At 45.0% G+C, this 26,979-nt stretch overlaps 1 protein-coding gene across 2 annotated transcripts; it reads right to left on the reverse strand.

Moving 5' to 3' along the window:
• Window positions 1-694: 694 nt before the first annotated feature.
• On the reverse strand, window positions 695-26,484 carry LOC307087392 (ral guanine nucleotide dissociation stimulator-like; the record flags this gene model as incomplete). 2 transcript variants are annotated; one of them, XM_079752958.1, is made up of 18 exons in its annotated part: window positions 695-3,806; window positions 4,504-4,618; window positions 5,379-5,627; window positions 6,405-6,479; window positions 6,608-6,824; window positions 6,966-7,061; window positions 8,140-8,261; window positions 8,426-8,458; window positions 9,676-9,762; window positions 9,915-9,992; window positions 10,448-10,532; window positions 10,738-10,841; window positions 11,701-11,916; window positions 12,128-12,252; window positions 13,093-13,286; window positions 13,728-13,802; window positions 14,646-14,950; window positions 26,155-26,484. In XM_079752958.1, 18 exons carry the CDS (start codon window positions 26,173-26,175, stop codon window positions 3,631-3,633), a joined length of 2,373 nt encoding a protein of 790 aa, XP_079609084.1. In that variant the 3' UTR covers window positions 695-3,630. The 2 variants fall into 2 exon arrangements, with proteins under 2 accessions (XP_079609084.1, XP_079609083.1); XM_079752957.1 differs by lacking the exon at window positions 26,155-26,484 and adding an exon at window positions 20,669-20,863.
• Window positions 26,485-26,979: the final 495 nt, after the last annotated feature.

Consider the following 26,979-nt stretch of genomic DNA (forward strand, 5'->3'; position numbering starts at 1 on the left):
TACATCTTTCCGCAGTATGTTAATGTACACACATTACACGGGCAGATGTTAATGTGTACCCATGAATTGGTTCCCAAATCACCAGCCTGCTGGCTGGGAGCTCCTGGTGTCTCTGGCGATGAGCGACCAGTTTCATTTCCCTGACTACAGATGCTTTTTGGAATCTCATATACCCGGAAACTTGTTTTGGCATTTAGCCTAGGACCAACCTTGGCACACTCTGGTCAAGAGCCCCTGTGCCTGCTCGACACGGTCTGATATCAGGCTGATGTCATCTAGGGCTTACCACCTCTGCTCTTGTGCCCGTTACCATGGTCCCAATTGCCCAGAGCAGGTTAGGAGGGCCTTAAGTAAGTCCTGTATATATGATTGTCATTAATGATTTCTTTTAGTTTAACTTGTGCCTGTAGAAACACTAAAAATGGCATTGGGTTCGAACATCAGCAACGGCATATATCTATCTAAACAGATAGATAGATCTATGTAAATATATCTATATAGATAGTAGATATAAACAGGACAGAGAACAACAACAGCCATCTCAACTTTTATAAACTTAAGGTTTATTCATATATACATGAATATATTAATCTATAACCAAGAAACAAGAGAATGTACAATGCAAAACAGAATCTCTATATACAAATCAATAAATAAAGTTGTACATGGAGGACGGTAAGGGGGGGGGGGGGAATCTACTATACTAAACAGTTGGGGGGGGGGGGGGGGGTTAGAAAAATGTAAGATCTGTGTCTAAAAACGCTCATGGCACCAGAGCACACTTTAGAAAACAAGCAAGCCAGGTCCGGGTGGTCGTCATAACAACACAGCCTGTGTCGCCATGGCGACATAGGTCAGTAGGGGCTGCCATGGTAACCGTCCACCGTCTCGTTGGATAGGAAAAGCTTTCATGGGGTTAGGGTTAGGTTCATGTACACACAGCAATGTCACGCTAAATCAAAGAGAAGCACGTTGAAGAGAGAGAGATACAACACAGCACAGCCCCCTGGAGGACATGGGTTCCATCCCCAATGTAAAATTAACGCTGCTTGGGGGATTTAGTGGTTGAAGGGACGCAGCTGTCAGATCCCAATGTAGGGTTAGACCTACAACCAACTGTGTCGGTTTAGCCCTAAAAAACCAAAGAGTATAGGAATAGATCTCAACCCAACCGTATAGGGTTATAACAAAATCCTACAGGATAGGGTTAGATCTCAACCCAACAGTATAGGGTTATAACAAAATCCTACAGTATAAGGTTAGATCTCCACCCAACAGTATAGGGTCAGACCAAATCCTACTGTATAGGAATAGAACTCAACCCAACAGTATAGTGTTAGAACAATATCCTACAGTATAGGTTAAGAACTCAACCCAACAGTAAAGGGTTAGAATCAAATCCTACAGTATATGGTTAGAACTAAACTCGACAGAACAGATTTAGCTCTCAATCCAACAGTATGGGTTTAGAACATAACACTTCACGTCTCCAGTAGCATTCCTGCATGGGGTCTCACCATGCTTCACCTCTCACCTTTCTTCATTACAACACGTTAGACATACAAAACCATTCACAAACATGTTCTCATGGTGAAAGGCCCCAACCTATCTACCTGCTTTTGGCACATGAAGGGTTAAGTCTGCTGCCTCCGGTCTATAAACATACATAATAACATACTCACATCACTTCTGAAACGACCATGACATGACAACACAACCAGCCAATCAGAAAGAGGGGGCGGAGCTAATGGATGGAAGATCACAGTGATGACCAGTAGAGGACCAATAGTGGCAGCCAGGGGGTGTGGCCACCTGGGGGAGTGTCTTTCCTCTCTCTCTGCTCACTTTTCCAATGGCATGAGGATGAATGATAATAAATGTCATGCAGGTTAAAACGATGGAAGGTAACACTCGCTCTGAGCTGTGTTTAGCTGTGTTGTGTTTGTGTGTTAGCGGGGTTTTTTGGTACAGTGTTGTGGTACCGGGTTGTGACGCGCATCACGGTCGTGTGTGGTGTTAGTGTGCCGTGGTATTGGGTTTCGGTAGTCTGTTGGGGTATCATGTTGTGTTGTGCGTCAGAGTAGTGTGTTGTGGTAGCATGTTGTGTTGTGCGTCGGTGTAGTGTGTTGTGGTAGCATGTTGTGTTGTGCGTCAAAGTAGTGTGTTGTGGTAGCATGTTGTGTTGTGCATCAGTGTAGTGTGTTGTGGTAGCATGTTGTGTTGTGCGTAAGCGCAGTATGTTGTGGTAGCGTGTTGTGCTGTGCGTACACGTAGTGTGTTGTGGTAGCGTGTTGTGTTGTGTGTAAACGTGATGTGTTATTGTAGTGTGTTGTGTTTTGCGTAAGCAAACTGTGTCGTTGTAGTGTGTTGTGTTGTTGTAGCATGTTGTGTTGTGTGTAAACGTAGAGTGTTGTGGTAGTGTGTTGTGCGTATGCGTAGTGTGTTGTGGTAGCGTGTTGTGTTTTGCGTAAGCGTAGTGTGTTGTGGTAGCGTGTTGTGCTAGGGTGTCAGGACAAGAAGGAGCAGGTGATGGTTAAGCAAAGAGCTGTCTGGAGCGGAGATGTTTTAGCTGGAGTTTGGCAGCTTTAAGGACCATATCAATCACACTTCTGCCTGAGTCTTTGGCCCAAGACAGACAGGTAGAACCTCGTTAGATGTACTGTACTGTAAACTGGACCAAAACTCTGACCCTTCTACCATCCCTCACATCACCTCGACCACCAATCACAACACTCCATTGCCAGCAGTGATCAAAGACCCACTGACCCACCACCCCACCCATCCCTGCTGGGGCACCAAACACTGATCAACTCAAACCAGGTTAATGACATCATCATTCAGCAAGAATCACAGCCAATCAGAAAGAGCATTATATCCCAGGTCATGTGATCACTAATCCGACATGGCGTTGTGTCGCTGGTTATCCATAGTAACCACAGAGAAACCACCCCCTGCCATTCCAGCAAGAGAGAGAGACTGAGAGCTGGAGCAGAGAGAGAGTATCTTTCAGTTGTTTAAGCGCTGTTGATCCATTAAGGTGCAGCTCATGATCCAATCAAACATCGCCAGAGATGTTCTATGTACACACAGGTCTGGTCCAGAACAGACACCCAAGTAGGACGTCAACCCATGGCAGAGTGAGATATCGTTCAGTAAAAAAAAACAGTGCCATGTGATCCATGGCCACCTCACACAGGTTAAAATCATTCACCCCTGGTTTAACACCTGGTTGGTCCACGCAGGTTAAAAGTCCACCTCACACCTGTTATGACATCTCGTTTGTATACACGTTAGCAGTAACTTTCGCACTACCGGTATGTTAAACCGTGTTCACAGCTGAAAACGCCACAGAGCGCAAGAGCCCCCTTTCAACATGGCTGCAGCGATGACATCACATCCTGTCCTGCGGAGCACGGAGAGAGCTGGCAGCCATGATAGAGTCCTGGTGAGGGGGTGTTACTCAGAGCAAGCGTCTCTGTGTCCCAGTATTCAACGCCAACGCTATGTTCATCTCTCCAAGGTGAGGAGGAGAGGAGGATAGGGAAGAGGATAGGACGATGAGGAGGAGGTTGAGGAGGAGAGGAGGAAGTTGAGGAGGAGAGGAGGAGGAGGAGATGGATGGAGAGGAGATCAGAAGATGCCCTTGGCGATCTTCAGGCCTTTCTGCTTCATGCGCGGTAGTGTGGAGCTGGTGACGCTCTTGGCGCGCAGTGGGCGCGTGGGGCCGCGCTTCTTCAGCACAAAGTCGTAGTTGGCAGTGGAGTTCATGGCATAGAAGACGTTGGCGTTGTCAGGGATACGCAGTTCTGAGACAGAGAGTTAGACAGGACTTAAGACATGAAGCATCACGTCAATTCTTTGTCAGATCAACAGATCAACCGCATCAGCGATTTCAAATGTTTTGCCTTTATATATGTATGTCAATTCTGGCCCCCATTGCATTCCTGATCATCTCTGAAGGAGTTCCTCCTCAAGATTTCTTCATGCTAATTAACTGAGTTTTTTCGTGCCCTCTTTGGGGCTAGGGACAGGGGTTCTTAAATATATGGCCTATTAAGCCCTTTGAGACTGTACCGGTGATTAAGGGCTGAACAAATAAAATTGAATTGAATTGAACAGACAAGCCGATAGTCATGTTGGTACTTTAACATATTACAGGAATAACTTTATCTGACATCTTACTCAAAAAACAAAGTCAACCTTTGTTGTCTTATTTATGCTACAGTTTGAACGTGAAGCCCTTTGAGACTTTGACTGTGATGACTTACAAGTCCCATCTCGTCTCATCCCACTTATTGGCTATAACAAAAGTTCCTACTGCTAGATCTGCTCACTCCCCTGCTGCATTTTAGATAACCGGCATCACCCTGACCGCACGCAGTACAGGACGGTATTGTTTTCACATGGTCCATGTGTCGTACAGTCGCGTAGTATAATTGTATTATAAATTCCTGCCAATGATATGCATATACATCAACATCAACCCCTGTGCTGTGTGTTCACCTTTCTCCTCAGATATCTTCTGCATGAGCTCGTAGTCCTCGGCCTTCTCCCTCTCCAGGTTGTGTTTGATCATCGCCTTACGGATCACCGCCGGGGTCTTGTCCTGGCTGGTGACCTGAGAGACATACACACACATTGAGACCTCTACTCCTCTCCTCCTCCTCTCCTTCTCTCTCCTCTCCTCTCTCCTCAGCCCCTCTTCCTCCTCTCCTCTACCCTTTTGATCTTGATCTCCTTTCCTCCTCTCACCAGTCTTGTACTCTTGTTTCCTCTCTTGTCTCCTCCTTCTCCCCCTCTCCTCTGTCCCTTCCCCCTATGTCTCTACTCTTCCAATCCCCTCCTCCCTCTTCCCTTCCTCCTCCGTTCATGTTTCAGTTCTCCACGTCGGGGCTGACCTCCCCCTTCTTTGCCCTCTGCTCCTGCCCCCCTCTCTCCTCCTCTCTTCTCCTGCTTCCCCCTCTCCTCCCCTCCTCACCAGCATACAATGGAACGTGTTTCAAAACATGACTTCCCCCCTTCCTCCTCCCTCCCCTCTCTCTCCCCCCTCACCTCTTCTCCCCCTCGGCTCCTCTCTTCCTCTCTCCCATCTCTCTTCCCCCTCTCCCCTCCTCTCCCCATCCTCACCAGTATACTCTTGTACATGTTACCTCTCTCCCCCGTCTCACCAGTATACTCTTGAACATGTTCCCTCTCACCCCTCCTCTCTGCCCTCTCCCCTCCTCCACCCCGTCTCACCAGTATGCTCTTGAACATGTTCCCTCTCACCCCTCCTCTCTGCCCTCTCCCCTCCTCCACCCCGTCTCACCAGTATGCTCTTGAACATGTTCCCTCTCACCCCTTCTCTCTGCCCTCTCCCCTCCTCCACCCCGTCTCACCAGTATGCTCTTGTACATGTTCCCGTTCTCCACGTCCAGGCTGACCCTGATGATGCAGCAGTCGTCCACCTGCTGGTTGTAGAGCGGCAGTGACAGGGTGGAGTAGTTTGACACGGCCGAGGCAGAGCGCTTGTGGGAGCGGGAGGCGGCCAGAGGTGTGGAGCAGGAGGCAGAGGAGGAGGAGGTGCTGCTGGAGCCGGAGGCGGAGCCAGATGTGTCGAGGGAGGACAGCGATGTGCACTCCCAGAACTGCACACAGGAAACACAAGACAGTTGAGTACATTCCAGAGGAGAGAGCGGACTCATTAACATTCGGCCAATGGTTGTTCACGTACAACTAGTACAAGTATACAGTACTACAGTATTAGACAAAAGTTCTTTAAAAGGGGTGATATCATGCTTTTTCAACTTTTCCCTTTGCTTTTGACTGTTATATGACATATGTTTACATGTTTTACGTCTGCTAAGCTAGAAAAATCTTAGTCGGAGCCAGGGGAAGTATTCCATCGAGAACGCCCCTCAATAAGTGGTGAAGCAGCTCGTTTGCTCTCAAACATTACTTCCATAACAGTGTGACGTCAGACTGCAGTGGGCGTTGCTGACGTGCAGAAGTCCCGCCTCCCGGCTACCCGCAATGTTTACAACTTCTCGGGGGGGGGGGTGAATTTGCCAACACACGCGCAAAGCGTTCAACCAATCGCAACAGAGTACCCCCAAAGGCAATTATTAACCCTAAACTGGCATCCCAATATGGGGTCTTTAACTACATTCCAGAGGTAAGAGCGGACTCATTTGGGAAAATGGTCACGTACTAGTAGCACTAATACACAGTACTTCAGTATTAGACAAAAGCACTTTAAACATCGGGAGAAGGGTCTCAAAGGTCGTTGATCCTCTTCTCTCTGTACTCAGCCCTACTGGGCCATTTCGGAGGGGGCAGTGGACGGAGCTATGGAGAAGGGATAAGAGAAGGGGGGGGAGCCATTGGGAATGGGGAGCATCAATGGACAAGTGGGAGGGTCTTACCGTAGAGGCAGTCTCAGTAACATGCGTCTCTCGTCCCAGAACAGAAATTGAATGTTTGACCGAAGGAGTCGATGTCTGGAAAATGCAACAGAAACAAAACAAGAACAAAAACCCTTATAAAACAGCAACATTTGTATCACAAATTGAAGACAGCATCACAGCTAATATAATTTGAATCAGTTCTAAGCTAGGCGGCTTCGTGCCTTCCTCTCGTGGACCTCCGGTGAGTCGGACAGGAAGCTGGCATTGACGTCCTCCAGGTCGGAACCACTGGAGCTGACTGACGTCACGCTCAAAGCGTCCCCGCTGTCCCCTCCCCCTCCCCCCCCACTGCTTTGGTACGGTCTGCTGGGGGCGTGGTCAAAGGACTTGGAATGGTGGGAGCCCGGAGCGCCACTGGCCCCCGCCTCCAGCTGACGACTGGAGAGAGAGACAGAGAGACAGAGAGAACAGGGTTATTGTATACGGTGTGTCTGGTTGTGTGCGTGCATGCGTGCGTTTCTATGTGGGGTGTGTGTGTGTGTGTGCGTGCGTGCGTGCGTGTGTGCGTGTGTGACTCACTCGCTCCAGCGTTTGATGATGCCTCCGTTCTTCTTGGCCCTCAGCGTGTTGCTGGCCGACTCAGACAGAGGCTCAATCTCACAGGACAGGTGGTAGCTGGGCAGTAGAGACAGGTTATAGACAGGAGAGACAGGTTATAGGAGAGACAGGTTATAGCTATACAGGTTGTAGCTAGACAGGAGAGACAGGTTATAGACAGGAGAGGCTGGTTGACAGGAGAGACAGGTTAAAGACAGGAGAGACAGGTTACAGCTAGACAGGACAGACAGTTTAGAGACAGGAGAGACAGGATATAGACAGGAGAGACAGGTTATAGACAAGAGAGACAGGTTAAAGCTAGACAGGAGAGACAGGTTATAGCTAGACAGGTGAAACAGTTTATAGACGGGAGAGACAGGTTATAGACAGGAGAGACAGGTTATAGACAAGAGAGACAGGTTAAAGATAGACAGGAGAGACAGGTTATAACTAGACATGTGAGACAGGTTAAAGCTAGACAGGTGAGACTACCACAACTAGGCTAATCTATCTAGGCAAACCCAACCTATTCTAGCCTACCATTAGTAGCCTATGCCATAATACTATATTAACCAAACGTATTTTCATTGTCTATATAATGTTTTTAAAATGTATTGTAAATTTGTCTATTTCAAGAATATAACCCATGCAAAACCTGCAAAACCCTCGTGTTCAGCCAACCAGTGAGGTACACACGCTACAGGTTGAAAAGCACTGGCCTATCCTGGCGTTACACTACTAGCCTAACCTGGTATAGTACCACTAGCACCACTGGCCTATCCTAGCGTTACACTACTAGCCTAACCTGGTATAGTACCACTAGCACCACTGGCCTATCCTAGCGTTACACTACACAGCTAGCGTAGCAATAATAGCCATGCTATCATAGCACTACTGGCCTAGAAAAAAACAGTAATTAGGTATACTAGCAAAGCAGTACTAGCCTATCCAAGTATAGGATTATTAGCACCACTAGCCTATGATAGCATCGCACTTCACACCTAGCGGAGCAATAATAGCCTTGCTATCAAAGTACTACTGACCTAGACATCAGTCATTAGCTATACTAGCAAAGCAGCAGTAGCCTATCCTAGCATAGCACTACTGGCCTACTGGACTACAGCCTACTAGCCTAGCCTAGCGTAGCAATAATCACCTCTCAGCCTCGCTGAGTCTCTCCACGCTGGAGAACCAGTCTCTGAAGTGGCCGTCGGGCGTGAAGCTGTAGTTGTTAGAGGCTAGCTGGAGCAGCTTGATCTGAGCTATAACCTCGAACTCCTGGAGAGATGGACAGAGTCAGAGAGGGAGAGAGGGTGGGGGAGAGTCAGAGAAGAGAATCTCTTTCATTTCTGTGGTATATAAATCAATAAAGCTAGAGAGGTCATCTCTAGATTTATTCGCAGTATTGTATTCAGCCATGAGCACGAGGTCTTCAAACATACCTTTCTCCTTTTCTCAAAGTTGATCAGCCCTCCCTGCAATACACGGAAAATCGGTTTAGTTGACATGACATAGAGGTTAAGAGAGTGTTAAGGGCTCTTTATGGTACCACATTCACGCAACGCAAGGGGGTTACGGACCCCTTACGTCCTTGCGGACCCTCCTTGCGTCCACCGCAAGGGCTTGATGTGTGCCTCTAAAAAATCGGAACCTTCAGTCGAGGCGACGCAGCAGCAAGGGCTGTGATTATCACTTACTAAACCTGACGCATGGTCATTGCGGTGCGGGAACGTGGGACCATAAAAAGGCCTTTAGTCAGAGTCACTGAAGAGTGGTGCGTAACCGTGTCCTTCTTTACACCAGCATATTCAATCTCTTTCAAAATCTCGAATTGAGAACAGTCATTTGCTTGATGTTTGCCTCGTCTAAACAGGCGAGAATTTTTATTTTTTTTGTTAAGGTCAGCGGCTAGTTCATCTACATATTGTGTTTTTTGAGCTTTTTGAGAGGGGTTATTAAGGATGAATACTAATGACTACTGGGAGGCAGCCATTAAATTCCGCTCTCAATGTGCCAATTGACGTCACAGATGCTGCGTCCATATTTTATACAGGCTCTGGTCTAGACAGAATCTCTCTAGTCCCGTGCTTAGCTGTTACGTGACTGGTCGCTAAGCAATAAAGCAAGGTGGGTGTCATATGCATATATCCTCCTTTTTACTAATCTATGATTCACAGCTTTTGCAATTCTATTATAAAACATGAATTGCATCATGATCCAAAGTAATATAAATGTGTTATCATTTACATTCACATTGAGGGCATTTAGCAGACGCTTTTATCAAAAGTGACTTACAATAAGTTTATTTGTCAGAAGGTGAAAGGTGAAGGTGAAACAATATATCTCTGTCGGTACAGTAAAGATGTTCATAGAACCAAGTGCAAAGCACTAACAATCGCTAGGTTCACCCATTCCCTGTGTACAACAAAGATAGCTAGACTATGATGCTACACATCTAAGTACTATAACTTAGTACGACATACAAAAAGTGCGTACATTAAGTGCCAGGATGTACAACATACAATAAGTAGGAGGGGTGGGAGGGCTATGCAGTCTTTTGTGTAAACAGATTTGTTTATAATTCTATATTCAACGGTATAAAACTATCTAGAATCTCTGACATTTTGTAAACAGGGCCTGAGAGGGTTAGTGTGTTGTACTAGAGAGTGGTGCTGAAGAGAGCAATCCAGACCTCTGTGTAGTCCTTCATGGCTGTGTCCATCATCACCAGGTCGGTCAGGAAGGTTCCCAGATAGGGGATGGTACCCTGCATGACTCCCTGAGTACGAGGAGGAGGAGAATACAATATTTTCTGGATGTGCATTATAAACAAATAATAACATGAGTCTGTTAGACTGTGTGAGTGAGTGAGTGAGTGAGTGAGTGAGTGAATGAGTGAGTGAGTGAGTGAATGAGTGAGTGAGTGTGTACCAGCTCTCTCTGCTGCTGGTGTCTCCTCTGGGTGCGTTTGGGATTGAGCTCCAGCGTTGCAAACTTGGACGTTCCCTCCTAGGGGACAGAACACAACCCGTAAGCCCAGAGGAAACTTGTGCATCAGCACGTCAAAGAGCTGTGAAGATCTAGTTCAGTACAGTGACCCGGTCGCGATTGGTTGGTAAGGTGGAGAGCTTTAATATGGTTCCACAGTGCGACACGTGAATAAATCAATGCATACGGAGGGATCCAAACACTGTATGTTCAGTTGGTTTCTATACATCAACAGCTTTTCAGCAGTTTATTTAAAAAAAGTAGTTAAACATATTTTTCAAATGGCTATATTTTGTGACATGGATAGGGTTAGCTCTGCGTGAATCTGTGTCCATGAATGGATCTTCGCAGACGTAAAGTAAGTAGAACTGTAGATCCAGCTTAAATCTAATTCTGTAAATATATTCTTATATCTAATAGGGCTATCATATGATTATCCCTATACTAAACCATGCCAGACTATCTAACCAACTGACCTTGACCAGGAGTTCTCTACTCAGGGAGTAGTTGTTGTCGTCTGAGAAGATCTCTGACAGCTCCCGGAAGGTACGAAAGTTTTCCCTAAGAGAGAAGTGTCAGGTAGCATGTTACATGTAGCGTGTGGCATGTTGCATACATTGTGTTGCATTTTGAATATATTGTGTAGCATGTGGCGTGTTGCATCTTGAGTGCATCGTCTAGCATGTAGTGTGTCGCATGTAAAATGAAGCGTGTCGTATGTAGTGTGTTGCGTGTTGCCTGTAGCATGTAGCCCGTAGCTCCTCACCTGGACACCTCCTCCCAGGTGCGCTTCAGGCGGTGGATGGCGTTACACTGCAGTGCTGAGAGGATCGCTCTCAAAGAGGAGAAGTTCTTAAGTATGCGACACTCCTGAACGCAACAAAAAACACAGTCTCATAAAACACACACTCCTGAACGCCACACAAAGCACTCTCATACAACACACACTCCTGAACACAACACAAAACAGCCTCATAAAACCCACACTCCTTTACCCAACACGATGCACAGTCACAAACAAACACATAGCTGACACAACAGAATACAGTGTAAGTGTTTAAGAATAAGTGTTTTGTGCAACACACAAATTCAGTGTTGATTTGGCTCCCTTGTCTCCTCATCCCTATTTTCTTTATGCTGAACACAATATACTTAGGTACTTAGTGTATATGTAATGTCTTGACACTGAGCCAGTGTGACACGTATTGGTCACCTAAACAAGCCGATGTGTGTTAGATCCCAAACCATGACAGATTATTATGTGTATGAAGAACCGGACCACCGATGATGATGAAAAACGCTGACCATCATGGGATATACTTTGGAACTAATAAATCACACTTATTTTACAGTGCATTAGGGGTATAAAGAAGTTTCCTGTAAAGGGAACAATATTTGTACACTCACATTTCAGAAAACACTACCAAATGGTGACATCCTTAATAGTAGGGGTTGGACAAAATATCGATATGGTGATATATCGTCCCGCTTCTCCGTGCGATACGAGAATCGATAAAGTGGTGCATAATATCGATATATATATTTTTCATTTTTTATACTTTTTTTTCTTTTCTTTTTAAAATTTATTTAGCATTTTTCTGCTTTAATACTAAAGGGTTAGAAAGGAAAAGTCCCCCTGTGATTCCCGACCCTAATCGTAAATAGTGCACTTGTGGACCCATCGAACACAGCATAAGTGGTCGTCCCTAGTGCTAACATGCTAACGTACCCGGGCCACCTCCACCCAGCGCTCCAGCAGGCGTGCCCGCTGGCTGGCCTTCAGCAGCGGCGTGCTAAGGAGGGTGGTGATGACGCAGTTGGTGACGGAGTTGAACTGGGCGACAGTAGCCCGGATGGTGGGGGCCACATGCTCCTTCCCCTTCTTATCCCTCTGGGACCAGATCCCCCCTAGACAGTGGTAGGGAACCACTCTCTTAAACAGGTCCTGGGGGGGGGGGGGGGGGGGGGGAGAGAGAGAGAGAAAAAGGAAGAGAGAAGATTAGTCAAAAGGTATAAAACGGAAAGTGGACAATGTGTTTGTACAGTCAGTGGACCAGTGCTGCCCAGGACACGGGGACAGTCAGCAGTCAGTTCAGGATGGTGGCGGTGTGTTTCACAGGGAGTGGGTGGTACTTTCTACAGGAAGCGGTACTCACAGCGTCCATGAGGGTGAACTGCTCCGCCACCATGATGGGGTCAAAGGACAGGAAGCTGAGCATTGGAAGTTCATCCTCGAAGCCGCTCTCTTCCTGTGTGGCGAAGGGACAGCCGATATGCTCCGCTGCAGAACATCCCAGGAAACATCAAGTCTTACTATTAGATTTCTATATGTCTTCATATCGGCGGTCAAAATAACCCTGAAATCATGATACTATCGCATTTATGTATACCTCTCTATATCAGCTGCGGAACAACCCCTTAAATCATCAAGTCATACCATCACATCTCTGTACATATCTGCTGCAGAACAACCCTGAAATAATCAAGTCATACTATCACATTTCTGTCTTTCCGGGATAATCTGAAATAATAATAGCAACATAAGGGTGTATGTACACACTGAGTAACCCCTACTTACGCCGGACCTGTCTCTGTATTCAACTCTTAATAAACTGTTTCTGTACTGTCAAACCCCTAATTGCTCCTTAATGACCTGTCTCTGTACTGACTAACCCCTACCTGCTCCTTAATATCCTGTCTCTGTACTGTCTAACCCCTACCTGCTCCTTAATGACCTGTCTCTGTACTGTCTAACCCCTACCTGCTCCTTAATGACCTGTCTCTGTACTGTCTAACCCCTACCTGCTCCTTGATGACCTGTCTCTGTACTGTCTAACCCCTACCTGCTCCTTAATGACCTGTCTCTGTACTGTCTAACCCCTACCTGCTCCTTGATGACCTGTCTCTGTACTGTCTAACCCCTACCTGCTCCTAAATGACCTGGCCCTGTACTGTCTAACCCCTACCTGCTCCTTAATGACCTGGCCCTGTACTGTCTAACCCCTACCTGCTACTTAATAACCTGTCTCTGTAATCACTGTCTAACCCCTACCTGGTCTTTCATGCACTGTTAACCTGTATCCGCATGAGTCTAGTCTCAACCCTGACCCCTGACCCTTACCGTCGGGGTCTGGCTCGGTGACCTGCCGGCGGTGGAAGTGGGCCAGTAGGTTGTGGGCGCGGCGCTCCAGGTCCGAGCCAGGGAAGTGTTTGTGGAGGTAGGACAGCAGCTGGTGCAGACAGCCGTAGTCCGGGGGCGACCAGAAGTCCTCAGAGTACTGGTCCAACCACGCGCCCAGAATAGACGACACCGTGCTGAGAGAGTGGAAGAGGTTAACTACACTATATACATGGTAGTGTAACTATTATATAAATAGATTCATTATTTATAGTTTAGATAGGTGGGTGGGTCGGTGGGTGGATGGATGGATGGATGGATGGATGGATGGATGGATGGATGGATGGATGGATGGATGGATGGATGGATGGATGGATGGATGGATGGATAGATAGATATAGATAGATATAAAACATGCTCTATGTAAAACAAGAGGAATAGTGTATAAACTGTATAGATATTCACTATATAATACAATATAACTAGTATTTACATATGCAGTAGGACTGGTCTACCGTTTTGCCTCCCTTTAAAGAATGCGGCTAACTAGCCGTAGCGCTTGGTCTCAAAAAGAACAATACGGTTACTTTAGATTTCTACAGTCCTGTTTTTTGAAGAATGTTAAATATGCGACATACTTCCTCAGTTCGATGCGGTCGTCCTCACACACTCTGTGGGCCGCCATGGCTGGAAGGTTCTGGAGTTTAGCATACCTGGAGATTGTTCACATTCATTAGTTTAGCTTTCGGGAAGAGAGCTTTTATTAGTTCAGACTTCTGGTTGTATGTATGTTATTACTGTAAGTAGTTGCATTTAATGGTTGCATTTATTTATATTATAATCAGGTATATATTGGTAGTATATTCAGTTACATATAGTTTATATTGTATGTATTAATGTACTATTTCTAGTATATTCAGGTATGTATTGGTAGTATATTCTGTAGGGTCTGGCAATGAGTAATGAAAATGGCCCAACTCGAGGGGCCGCACCATGCATGCATTTGAAAATATCAGAAGAATACAAGGGGTGAGGTATTCAGACCAGTGGAGCTAACCAATAGATAAGACTCTTGCCGTATCCGGTCGGTAAAACAGCAACGCTTTTGGCCCGCCCATATTGATACATCGATTGATTAATGTTGTGGGCCAGGGGAGGCCCAGAATATACACGAGTATATTGCTCGTTCCCAGAGTGAACTCTGGATTTCCAGGGTATTACCGGCTCCAAATATCGGCTCAAGAAAATCGGTATCGGCGTATCGGTTATCGGCTAAGGCTGATGAATAAATATCTGTATCGTATCGTCCCTAAAAAATCCATATTGATCGATCCCTAGTATCAATGTAGTATTTCTAGTACATGCAGGTATATATTGGTAGTGTATCATGTATATATGGTATATATTGTATGTATTAATGTAGTCTTGCTAGTATATACTGCACATGTATATATCGGTAGTGTGTTCTGGTCCATATGATATATATCGTGTGTATCCATGTCGTAGTATATTCAGGTACATGTATATATTATACAGTTCACATGTATTGGTGGTACCTGTTGAGCAGCAGGTCGAGGACCTGCCGCGTGCTGGCGAAGGAGCGGTAGGTGCACAGGAAGATGGTGACGTAGCTGGAGTCCTTCCCGCGGAACGCCTTCAACATGTACTCCACCAGCCTCTCCAGCGTCCCCGCCTTGATGGTGCGCACCTTGCAGGTCTCGTAGAGGCTGAGGGCGGAGTCTGTGTCCACGCCCAGCCATCGCTGCCCCTTACTGGCCGACTGGTGCAGCTGCACCTTCCTCAGGGTGATGGTGAAGACCGCCCCATCCTCTTCCTCCTCTCCTATCTCCTGGGTGGAGCTCTGGAGGAGCAGAGAGGGAGGACGTCAGTCTCTTCGTCTCCAGCAAAACCCTCATGATCATAATCATCATCAGCATCAGCACCATCATCAGATAATTAGGTGCATCTTCAAATTTTACTGTTGTTAAATATGTAAAAGGCACTCCTCCACCTCATCCCCACCCGTTAACCCTGCACATCACTGCATATTAATAATAACATAATATATAATAATAAGAAGAAGGAGAAGGAGAAGAAGAGACCACGCCCCCAATATCCCTGAGCCATTCACAATTCTCCTGGGGTGATGGGTAATCTAGAACACCAGTCATCATCTCTTGGAAATACCCACAACATGACTCACGGCATACTATCTCACTCTCTCGCTCTCTCTTTCTCGGTCAACCAGCCTCTCTGTCTCTCTCTCTTCTCGTTGGGGTGGTTTCCGTGGTGACAGAGAGCGAACAACAGTGGGTCAGGTCTTGTAGTTTAGTTTAATCCTACAGCTGTTTTTGTACAGTTGCACTCATGTGTTTTTGTTGTGATGTGAGCAACAGAGAGTTTGTGTGTGTGTGTCAGAATGGGTTTTCTTTTACCAAATTCCAGCTAGTTCTATTTCCGTACGCAAACCACAATGTCTCTAGCTCAATCTATTCTTGTCTCTATTTGGCCTGTCTGTCTCTGACTTGTTTCCTGTCTCTTTCTCTCCGTTTCTAAATCTCTTTTTTTCTATAAGGGAATAACAAGTTAGTTGTCTCTCTTGGGTACAGGGAGTTTATTGTCTCTCTAGGGATCAGGGAGTTTCTTGTCTCTCTAGGGAGCAGGGAGTTTGTTGTCTCTCTCTAGGGAACAGGGAGTTTGTTCTCTATCTCTCTCTAGGGAACAGGGAGTTTGTTGTCTCTCTCTCTCTAGGGAACAGGGAGTTTGCTGTCTCTCTCTCTCTAGGGAACAGGAATTTATTGTCCCTCTAGGGAACAGGGAGTTACTTGTCGCTCTAGGGAACAGGGAGTTTGCTGTCTCTCTCTCTCTAGGGAACAGGAATTTGTTGTCTCTCTAGGGAACAGGGAGTTGGTTGTCTATCTCTCTAGGGAACGGGGAGTTTGTTGTCTCTCTCTCTAGGGAACAGCTCGTTTGCTGTCTCTCTCTCTCTAGGGAACAGGGAGTTTGTTGTCTCTCTCTCTAGGGAACAGGGAGCTGGTTGTCTGTCTCTCTCTAGGGAACAGTGAGTTTGTTGTCTCTCTCTCTCTCTCTCTCTAGAGAACAGGGAGTTTGTTGTCTCTCAAGGGAACAGCTTGTTTGTTGTCTCTCTCTCTCTAGGGAACAGGGAGTTTGTTGTCTCTCTCGCTAGGGAACAGGGAGTTTGTTGTCTGTCTCTCTCTAGGGAACAGGGAGTTTGTTGTCTCTCTATCTAGGGAACAGGGAGTTTTCTGTCTCTATATCTAGGGAACAGGGAGTTTCAATAATAAACTGAAGGAGTATCAGGGTAAGAAGAAAGTAATAAGTAAATGTCATGTATTGGCATATAGAATGCAAAGGCTCATTGGCAAGTCTAGTAAGCCCCATACAATCGGTGAGAATTTTATTCTCCCCTACAAAAAAGAGGTAGTTTGGGAGATGTTGGAGAGAAGTCATGCAAGCCAATCAACTAATCTCATTGTCTGATAACTAAGTCAAACGCAAGATAGACAATATGGCCGAGAAAGTGTTAGACCAGCTGATAACAAGCATACCAGAGTTATTTGTATGCCCTACAGTTGGATAAATCGACAGACAATATCAACAAATATGTTACGGCATGCCTATATTAGGTATGAAAACAATGGAGAGATAAAAGAAGTGTTCCTGCCTTTCAAATCTTTAACGATGTGTTCAACTAATGAGGACTTCTTTGACATTCTGAAGGCGTTCATAGTTTCAAATGGGATTGATTGGTCCAAATGTGTGGGATTGAGCACTGATGGGGAGCACCGTGAGCTGCAGGGCCGGCACAGTGGAGTCATCGCCGGGGTAAAGGCTATGGCTCCCCTGGTAGTACTGCACTGCAGTATACACAGAGAACGGCTGGCTGTAAAGAAAAAGCCTGTATGTTTAAAGACTACAGACTACTATAAGGCAGTAAAAGTAGTCAACTTAATCAAAAGACTCCCCCCTGCAATCCAATTTAATTATCCGTTTTATGTGAAGAGATAGGCAGTGACCATAAGCAGCTTCTGTCACACACAGGAGTCCAATGACTCTCAAGGGAGAAAGTGCTGATGTGACTTTTTGAATTGCTTGATGAGGGGAGGGTGTTTTTTCTTCAAACAAAGTTTGAACTCGCACATCGCGTCAGGGATTTTAAGTGGTTGGCTAAATGGGGATACCTGGCCGACATTTTCAGCAACATAAATGGACTCAACCTCAGCCTCCAAGGTAAAGCAGGGACCATGTTCAAATGTCCAGAATAAAATAGAAGCAACCATTAAACAAATCGACATGTGGGCCAGGCTGACAAAGTACCCTTTGACTTCGTATTGCTTCTGAGTATCCCGATCTGTCCAACAGAGCTGTGTGGTTTCTGATGCCTTTCCCGATGTCGTATCTCTCTATCCTGATCTAAAACTGAGACTCTCATTACTTAAGCCAGACATCAAGCATTTGATGAGTGGCATGCAACATCAGCCTTCTCATTAGGTGAGTCAACATTAATGGGCTCCTATTATGGTTGGTTTTACCACTTCTTCATTGTGTGTATGAGAATGCATATAATTGTTAAACAAAACGTCCTCTGAGAACGCAAAGTTTGGCTCAGTATTACTTCTGGTTGGATGTGGGCCGACCAGAAGTGTGTCTCTCTAGGGAACAGGAAGTTAGTTGTCTTTCTAGGGATCAAGGAGTCATTTGTCTCTCTAGGAAACATTGAGTTAGATGTGGGTATTTTTTCTTACTGCTATAATGACAGGGATGCATTACCATGGAGACAAGCCAACACACATCCTGCTGGCTCCCCAGAGTGAGTAAGCACTCTAAATATAAGATGGCAACCAGTTTGTTCCCCCTACACATCAGTCTGCACAGTCAGAGAAAATGAGAGAGGGAGATGAGAGAAGGGTTAGGGAGAGAGACCTGCAGTTGTCTAATTATCTGAATATATGGATTCCGGAATATATGGATTTTGTGTAATCATAACATAAAAAGCATGGTTTTGTTATCTACACATCCCCCTGCCCTAGTTATATCCTCACTTTGGCTGTAGCTTACACAAATGATTCAACAAAACAAACACAGCACAAAATACACACAACACAAAACACACACACATCCTCAGCTTGGGGCTGTGACCTAGTGCCTTCTACAGAGCCTTGCCATTGTATACGATTTTCAGTGAAAACTATCCATTTCTGTCACATTTAAGTTTGGAATGGGTGGACACCTTGCACTGGTCTATGGACAAAAATAATGAATATTTAATCCTTAATAACTTCAACAGAGCCGTCAACGTGGACCTTTCGTCAACGTGGACCTTCCTGTTCACTTAGATTGGACTTGGGTCCCTCTGATCCACCTACCGTGAACCACCTGGGGCAGTTCGAGGAACTCCATGTTAGCCATGGGCCTCACAAACAGGCGGGCATGACTGCCGCTTGGTGTAAACAAGGCCATTGGGGCGTTCTGGTGCTGACCAGGGACCTCCCTCACAAACAATGGCCGTGATGTCACTGGGAGCCGGGAGTCCGTTCCCAAAAGCATACTGTAGGCCCCGGAACAAGGCATCGGCGCTCTCACTCTATTCTATTGATGATGTACTATAAATGAATGTACATTTGCATTTTATATTAAGGGAATTTAGCAGACGATTTTATCCATAACGACTTACAATTGGTACATTTGTCAGAAGAAGGTGAAACAATATATTGCTGTCGGTACAGTAATGATGTTCATAAAACCTAGGATAACCCATTACCTGTATACAACAAGGATAGCTAGGATAAGAAGCTACACAACTAAGTACTATCGCTAAGTACGACAGACAATAAGTGTGTACATTAAGTGCCAGGATGTAATACATATAACATACAATAAGTGCTTAGGAGGGGTGAGAGGGGTTGGCTATGCAGAGTCTAGGTGATGTCTGCTGATGTATACTGTATTCTATTAATGTACAGAATCCTACAATGTACTGTATGTCGGGATGATGTTACTAATCTGATGTCCTGAATGAGGACGTTAATGTTAATGCATTGATGTATTGTTATCGCAGTAATTGTTTGTCACTAATGTAGTGATGTGATGTTATTAATGTAGTGATGTGTTGTTATCAATGTAGTTATATGTGATGTAAATAATGTAGTGATATGTGATGCTATTGTAGCTATGTAATGTTATTAATGTAGTTATATGTGATGTTTTTATTGCTTTGTGATGTCATTTGTGGGATATGTGGTGTAATGAATGATATGTGATTATTAAGGTAATGCTATTCAGGAAACCTTAACCATCCGATTAGATGGAAATTAGTTTACTCCTCTTTCTTCACACTAAATAAGTAATTCCTTTTCAGTTCTAGTAGTGCATTTAGAAAGCATAACTGGTATTATGTCACTATATTCTGTTGCTATGTGATATGGGTAGACTACAGGCTAAACAGCCAATACATCTTACACATTTATCATCTATTATATAGCCTGTATGATACATGATATATCCTGTCTTGGGTATGGTTCACAGCTGAAATCTCTTCCCCTGAGCAGGGACAGGACTCTGTTTCTAAGCTTAGTGTTAATCCTATCCCTTACTAGAGGACGAGGAGGACAGCAGGTTGTGGTGAGGCGGCCTGCTACGAGAGAACAGATTAAGGATTAGGTAATTATGTTGTAGTGAGAGGATTAGATTAAATGAACCTCACAGGTTGAAGGGTTGGGACAGGACAACAAGGCAGATAAACTAAAATATGAATAATAAAGTAAACATGTTTGCAACAACAAACCAACAAAATAAAGTGATGAAACACAAAATCACTTTGTGATGGTCATGCACTGCTGATTCTGACTCTCAGGAGAACAGTGTTATAATGTAGACCTATGTAATATAGTTAAACTATCATATGGTTATAACCGTCATATAGGCATAGTTATAACTATCCTAGAGCTATCCTAGAGATAGTTAGGCCCATTGTTTGTTCTGTCTGCATGTATTCCTTTCTTATTTGTAAAGCGTCTGAGTATTTAGAAAAGCGCTATAAAAACTGATCAATTATTATTATTATTATTATTATTATAACTTTAAGAAATCCTATAGTTATAACTATAAAACTAGGAAAACAAGGCGACAATCCAGGGTCGACAAAAATGATCATCCATAAGATTATATTAACTAATAAATTAATCCATAACAACTATAAGGCAAATCCACTGCATTTATACAGCGCTTTTCTAACCAGTGGCAACTCAAAGTGCTTTACAATGCCAAACATTCACCCATTCAAACACATTCACACACCGACGGAGGAGTCAACCACGCAGGGCCAAAGAGCTGGTTTGCTCGCGACGACCAGCTCGTCATGAGCAGTCAGGGCGGGCTATCTTGCTCAGGGACACCTCGACGCTAGAAGGAGCCGGGGATCGAACAAGCAACCTTTCGGTCACCAGCCGACCCGCTCTACCTCCAGAGCCATATGCCGCTCCAAATAACGGCACCGGTCTATTATTATATTATGAGTTATTATGAGCCTGTACCAAAGGGGGGCTCTAATCTAGCTCACCTCTGGGTGCCGGGGCAGGTCGGGGTCCAGGTGGGTGAAGCTGTGGAGGAGGACGGGGCTCGGATCGTCGCTGAGCTCCAGCCGCACCCCGCCCCAAATGCTGCGCACCCGCCGCGAACCCTCAAACATTTCAGGGTACAGGCCCTCCGAGTGTCCGCACTGAGCCCCACACTGAGAGCCCGGAAAATACACCATGGGGGCCGAGGAGGGAGGCTACTCTAACAGCGTACATCCGTTATGACCGCGGTCGGGTCCAGCGGGGATGTGGGAAGGCGGACCGTGACTCATCAGGCTCGGTTCCTAGCTAGTGTAGCCAGATTGGGCCAGAAATCGGACCCAATCTGGCAACACTTTTCCTAGCTCCGCCCGCTTCCCCTCCTCCCCCATTCCTAGCCCCGCCCCCTTCTCCTCCTCCCCCATACACATGGTTCAGGGACTACATGTCACATTGTTTATGTTGTTGATGTCTATAACTTTTCAATATTATATATCATAGACAGTGTCCCATATATAAACAGACGGGCAGGCAGACATAGACAGACCTTTTAGACAGATAAGACCCATTAATGGATTGACATTAAGACGGATAGATGGATTTACCTTCTTTAATAGGTCCATGGGATTGACAGAAAGACAGATGAACGGATAGATGGATGTAAATACTGAACAAATACGCGTTAACAGCATGATTGGTCCAACGTCGCCCCCTATCTGTCAGTCTATATTTCAACCTATTATTTTAAACCGAATAATGTTAAATCTAAACTAAAAGCAGTTGATCTCTGACCATAGCAGCTGCAAGTGCTGTTTGTCTGAACACATCTGTTCTGTAAACATGTTCTACTCCTTTTCTTACGGTGGACGAAACCAGCTGAATCACATCTGGCTCTTTGAGAGACCAACTGTGTGTGTGTGTGTGTGTGTGTGTGTGTGTGTGTGTGTGTGTGTGTGTGTGTGTGTGTGTGTGTGTGTGTGTGTGTGTGTTTGTGTCAGATAGGGAAAAAGAGGTACACTTAAAATAAAAAAGTGCATCAGGGAGTAGAGACATCCGGAGCGGACCCGAGGAACAGCAGTAATAAGAAACTCTAATGTCTTATTTCTAAGACAGTAATAAGACCGTGGAGATAGGGCTGCTCGATTTTGGGAAAAATCATAATCCCTATTAACTTGGTCAATATTGAGATCACGATTATTCAAACGATTATTTTTGAGTTTGAAAACATGATGTATTTATTCAGCATGTCTCTCCCCAAAAAAAAAAAAAAATGTAACAGAACTTTGAAATTCCGTCTTAAAAAATTACACAAAATGGTCAAAAAGAAAATGTTCCAATCTAAAATGATATACAGATATGTTTCCAGCTGTTCTGCCCTTTCTATAAAACATAAAAAAAACTAAAAAAAAACTTGATTATGTTAATTTTGTGATCGTTCAACGCTAAAATCGAAATCGCGATCAAATTTCGATTATTCGCCCAGCCCTACGTGGAGAGATGAATAGTTGCAACAAACTGTCACTATGTTTTACATAGAGCCAATGCACGGCAAGCCTGTTCCATGGACTGCATTTGGATTAATGGTAAATGGACTGCATTTATTTAGCGCTTTTCTAACCAAAGCGGTTTAGAAAATTGCCCAGCATTCATCCATTCATGCACACATCGACGGTGATGTCAGCCATAGGAGACACCAGTCAGCTCGTCTGGAGCAGTTAGGGTGAGGTGTCTTGCTCAGGGACACCTTGACACTGCCGGGGATCAAACTAGCAACCTTCTGGTTACCAGCCAACCTGCTCTACCTCCTGAGACACATGCCGCCAACCAATTCCCGGGCTATCCTGTATTTTCCTTTTGTTGGCAGAACTGCATTTGGATCCTCTCCCTTGAGTTCCTGCTGCCTGCTGCAGCACTAGTCGTGACACTGGGTCGACACGGCCGCCGTTATATCTATGGTCCCAAAGTAATTCCCTAACAAAAAAATGACATGTTGTTGACACATGTATTTCTTTCAAATGATGGTGGCGGGGTGTTGAGGCGTAAAGAAGAGCTAGTCCGGAATGCCCTAAACTCATTCAATTGTAAACAAATAAAATAAGCACTTCATAAACTGCAATTACATTGTATCATGGCCTTCTAGGATATAAGACTTTCTAGGGAGAACAACTATTCCTTCAAATCCATGATTCATACCTAGATTCTACCAACAAAAGGAAAATACAGGATGCCCCGGCTTTTGGATCAATCACGTCAATGGTCAAATTGATCCCCAATTCCATGGGTTTGGATTCCCTTTAACCTCATAATTGTAAGACTATATATGGGATTGCCTCTGGCCATACAGCTAGATAATAAACTTAGCTAATGCGCCAAGTTATGACAAGATAAATCATCTATTCCACCTAGTTCCCTAATTTCTGTTTAGGTGGACAGCCCAATCCTTTAGACACATATCTATACAACATAATTATTTATTTCCGGCACCCAACAAAACAGCAAAGGTGCATGGTTTCAATAGTTGGTTTAGCCGACCTCTCTGAGCGGAGTAGTGTTTTCCTCCAGCTGCTGCTTTGTTTTGCCACAAGCGAGCAATGTGATGTAATCGTGACGTTGGCTGAACAAGGTCCATGAGATGCCAGAAATGCCTTCAGATGATTAATTAAAGTGTGGCGATCAAAACTTCAAATACCAACAGAGAGAAGGGAGGAGGGGCAGAGAAGGAATATCCCACAATTGAAATGATGCCAGAGATCAGAAGAGGAAACATGAAAAGAGGAGGGGTGAGAGGAGAGAGTAGGAGAAAAGACAAACCCTGAGGTACAAGGCCACCTACAGCTTTTGGCACACCTAACTCTAGGCACACATACATATTTAGGGTTAGTGTTAGGGTGGTGCTATTCTGTAGCAACAGTGTGTGTGTGTGCGTGCGTGCGTGCGTGCGTGCATGCGTGCGTGCTTACCAGGTCCTCAAGGATGCTAAAAGGCAGATCCAACATGCACATCCTGACAGGCTGAGCCAGAGCCAAGTGCAGAGAGAACCTGGGCTCCATGGCACCCATAAAAACAAGTCCGTCCTCACTAGCCACCAATACGAAACACAACACACACACACACACTCTGCTCTGTCTGCATGTCTCTGCTGTCCTCTCATCCATCCCTCCTCCTCCTCCCCTCCCTCACTTTTCCACTCGTCCATCCCTGCTCCTCCTTTTCCTCGATTCCCTCCTCTCATCCTTTCTATTCCACTGCTCCTCTCCTTCGTCTCTTCTCTGTTTCCTCTGTCTCCTGGCTGAGTTACAGCGCAGAGTAAGGGGCGAGAGAGACGCTCACAGGGGAATTACTGTTCCCCTCTCTCTCTCTCTCTCTCTCTATCTCTCTCTCTCTCTCTGAGCAGTAAACACTGGGGTATCTCCACAGCAACGAGGAGCTACTGAGAAGAGATCTGTGATCCGGCTCTCCCTATACCTACCCGGTTGGCACGGCAACAGAGATGTTAAACATCCATCTCTGCTGCGGAGCCCTGCCCACAAGCATCATGTGGGTCCAGCCCTGCCCTACCTGAGTTAGACCTTGTGATCCTACCTTCCCTAGACCAGTCCTCCCTGAGTCCTACCTAGTGGTTCTACCTGCCCTAGACCACTCCTCTCGGAGTCCTACTTAGTGGTTCTACCTGCCCTAGACCAGTCCTCCCTGATTCCTACCTAGTGGTTCTTCCTGCCCTAGACCAGTCCTATGACTATAATCTGCTAGGCTTACCTGGTAGTCCTACATGCCGTATAACCGTTGGGCATATGGTCAAAATTAATTGTCCAACTTATTCCTACGAAATATATATTTTTTGCAACAATTATTAGTCATTGAAAAATGTGTGTGTGCGTGTGTGTGTGTGTGTGTGTGTGTGTGTGTGTGTGTGTGTGTGAGTGTACATGTTTGCGCATGTGTGTGTGTGGGGGGGGGGGGATACCATTTCATATGCGAGACAGTGTCTCATGGCCTCTTACAGTAAGGGAGCTGTTGTCATGGAAACAGCGAGTACACCTCCCCCCTCCCCATCCCACTCTGCAGCAGAGACAGGAAGTGGGGCAGAACCTGGGGTTCCTCTTCCTGTTCCTACACCACCGAATACTTTCAAGATATTCACAACAATATATTGATGGATATCATATATTATATTTTGATATAATGTATGGAATTTAACAACACTTACAAGTGTTGTTAAATTATTGTCAATTATTGTCAATTAACCCATTTGTACCGGCTGCTGCGCGGCGCAACATTGTATCTACTAGATACAATGTTGCGCCGCGCAGCAGCCGGTACAAATGGGTTAAGGTCAGCACAATATCCGGAATAATGAAGAAAAATAGAAGATATAAACTATCATGATAGTGGGGGATCTGGACTTGTCAGACTTGTCAGAAAATGCTTTAGCGGGGTGCTGTACTCTCTCTCAGCAAATAATATACGCTTTCTACAATGCAATAGAAAAAACGAAATCCAAGGACTACAACATAGGCAGAAACACCTAGAAGCCACCACCAGGGGGCGGGACTAGGGAACAAATAAGAACACAGGTGAACAGAATTACAAATCAAAAACACACACACAAACACACACACAGACACACACACACACACACACACACACACACACACACACACAGCTGAAGTTGGATCACGTCCTGTTATATAAATATGTTATTATAATAATTATCATCAACCCGAACCAACAAGCTTTCATCAACAAACCCACCCACAAACACACACAGTTTTACAATATAATATATATGTATTTTTTAAATATAGAAATTACAAAAATAGATTTAAGGACAGTCCATCTCTCCATTTCACACAACTTGCCTCCCCTGACCACCTGGTCACCTGACAACATTAAACCAAGACCGTGGGAACGGAAGGCAATAGGGAACTGACTTGAGTCAGCCCCTCTACAACAGGAAGATCTCAGCCTTAGAGGAGAGAGAGATGGAGTCACTGACTCTTCACATGTTGAGTTGGAGGTCACTAGGGTCACAAACCCATCTAGTGTGTGTGTGTGTATGTGTGTGTGTGCGTGTGTGTGTGTGTGTGTGGGGGGGGGGGGGGGGCATTACTGTGTGTACAGCATTAGATAGTGTGTGTGCGTGTGTGTGTGTGTGTGTGTGTGTGTGTGTGTCTTTAAGTGCATGGGTGTGTGTGTCAGCAAGAGAAAAAGAGGTACACTAAAGATAACAAAGTGCATTCGGAAGGAGAGACATCCGGACCGAGGAACAACAGTAATTAGATACAATAAATAATACAATCTATAAAGAATATATATATATATATATATATATATATATACACATACATACATACATACATACATACATACATACATACATACATACATACATACATACATAAACACACACAATAGGTCAGATCCACAAATAATATAAATCCACATAAGGAACATTGCTTTAATGTAAGGTTTCTCATCAATGCTCTTGTACCTGTTTCTCCAACATGATCATCCTCTCTCCCTCATCATCCAATCGTCACCTTCATGGAGTCGCTGTCAACACAAGTTCAGATCACTGATCCACAGCAGGAGATGAGAGCACGAACCAATTATTTAAATGTCCAACATCTCGAAATCCATAGAAATGCTCTTCACAGAGTAAATCCTTGGAAAAAAACATCGACGGGCGATCCAAGGAAAACCCAGTTAGCTAGTTAGCTTAGCTGCGGAATCCCAGTGATTATCTATCATTTTAATTCTCTACATCCATCATGATGGTTTTCTTCTCTCTGACGTCAGAAGATAAACCCGTTAGATCGCATCCCGCGGACCCGATGTTTGTAGGATTATAAAGGCCTGTATATTGGACTCCATCGTCGGTGTGAATGTGGATGGGAGCTCTATAACACTGATATATTAAATGGATGCTCTCGCTATCTCCTCCTCCAAGGAGCTGCGGTGGTGGAAATGTCGGGAGCATCACACCAACAGCGTTGGTAAACGCTGAAACGTAGGGCTCTTGAACGCAATGGTTGTGTGCGGGTCCCCGCACACAACCATTGCATTTCACGCGACGGCTTCTAACACTCACAGAATCAGAATTTACTTTTATTACATCTTCTTGTACAAGTACACAAGAGTGAAATTATTAGGCTTGGTTCCTCAACAGCCATATAGCAGCAACACTACACGATAAGGTAAATGAAGATCAGTAAAAATAGAAATATGTAAATCTAGTATGATAATGACATAGATTAATATAACTAGATATTATAACATGGTGGGTTATGGTTAGTATTGGTTCAGTAATAATTAT

The sequence above is a fragment of the Pollachius pollachius genome (assembly GCF_949987615.1).
Source record: "Pollachius pollachius genome assembly, chromosome: 1".
Lineage (NCBI taxonomy): Eukaryota > Metazoa > Chordata > Actinopteri > Gadiformes > Gadidae > Pollachius > Pollachius pollachius.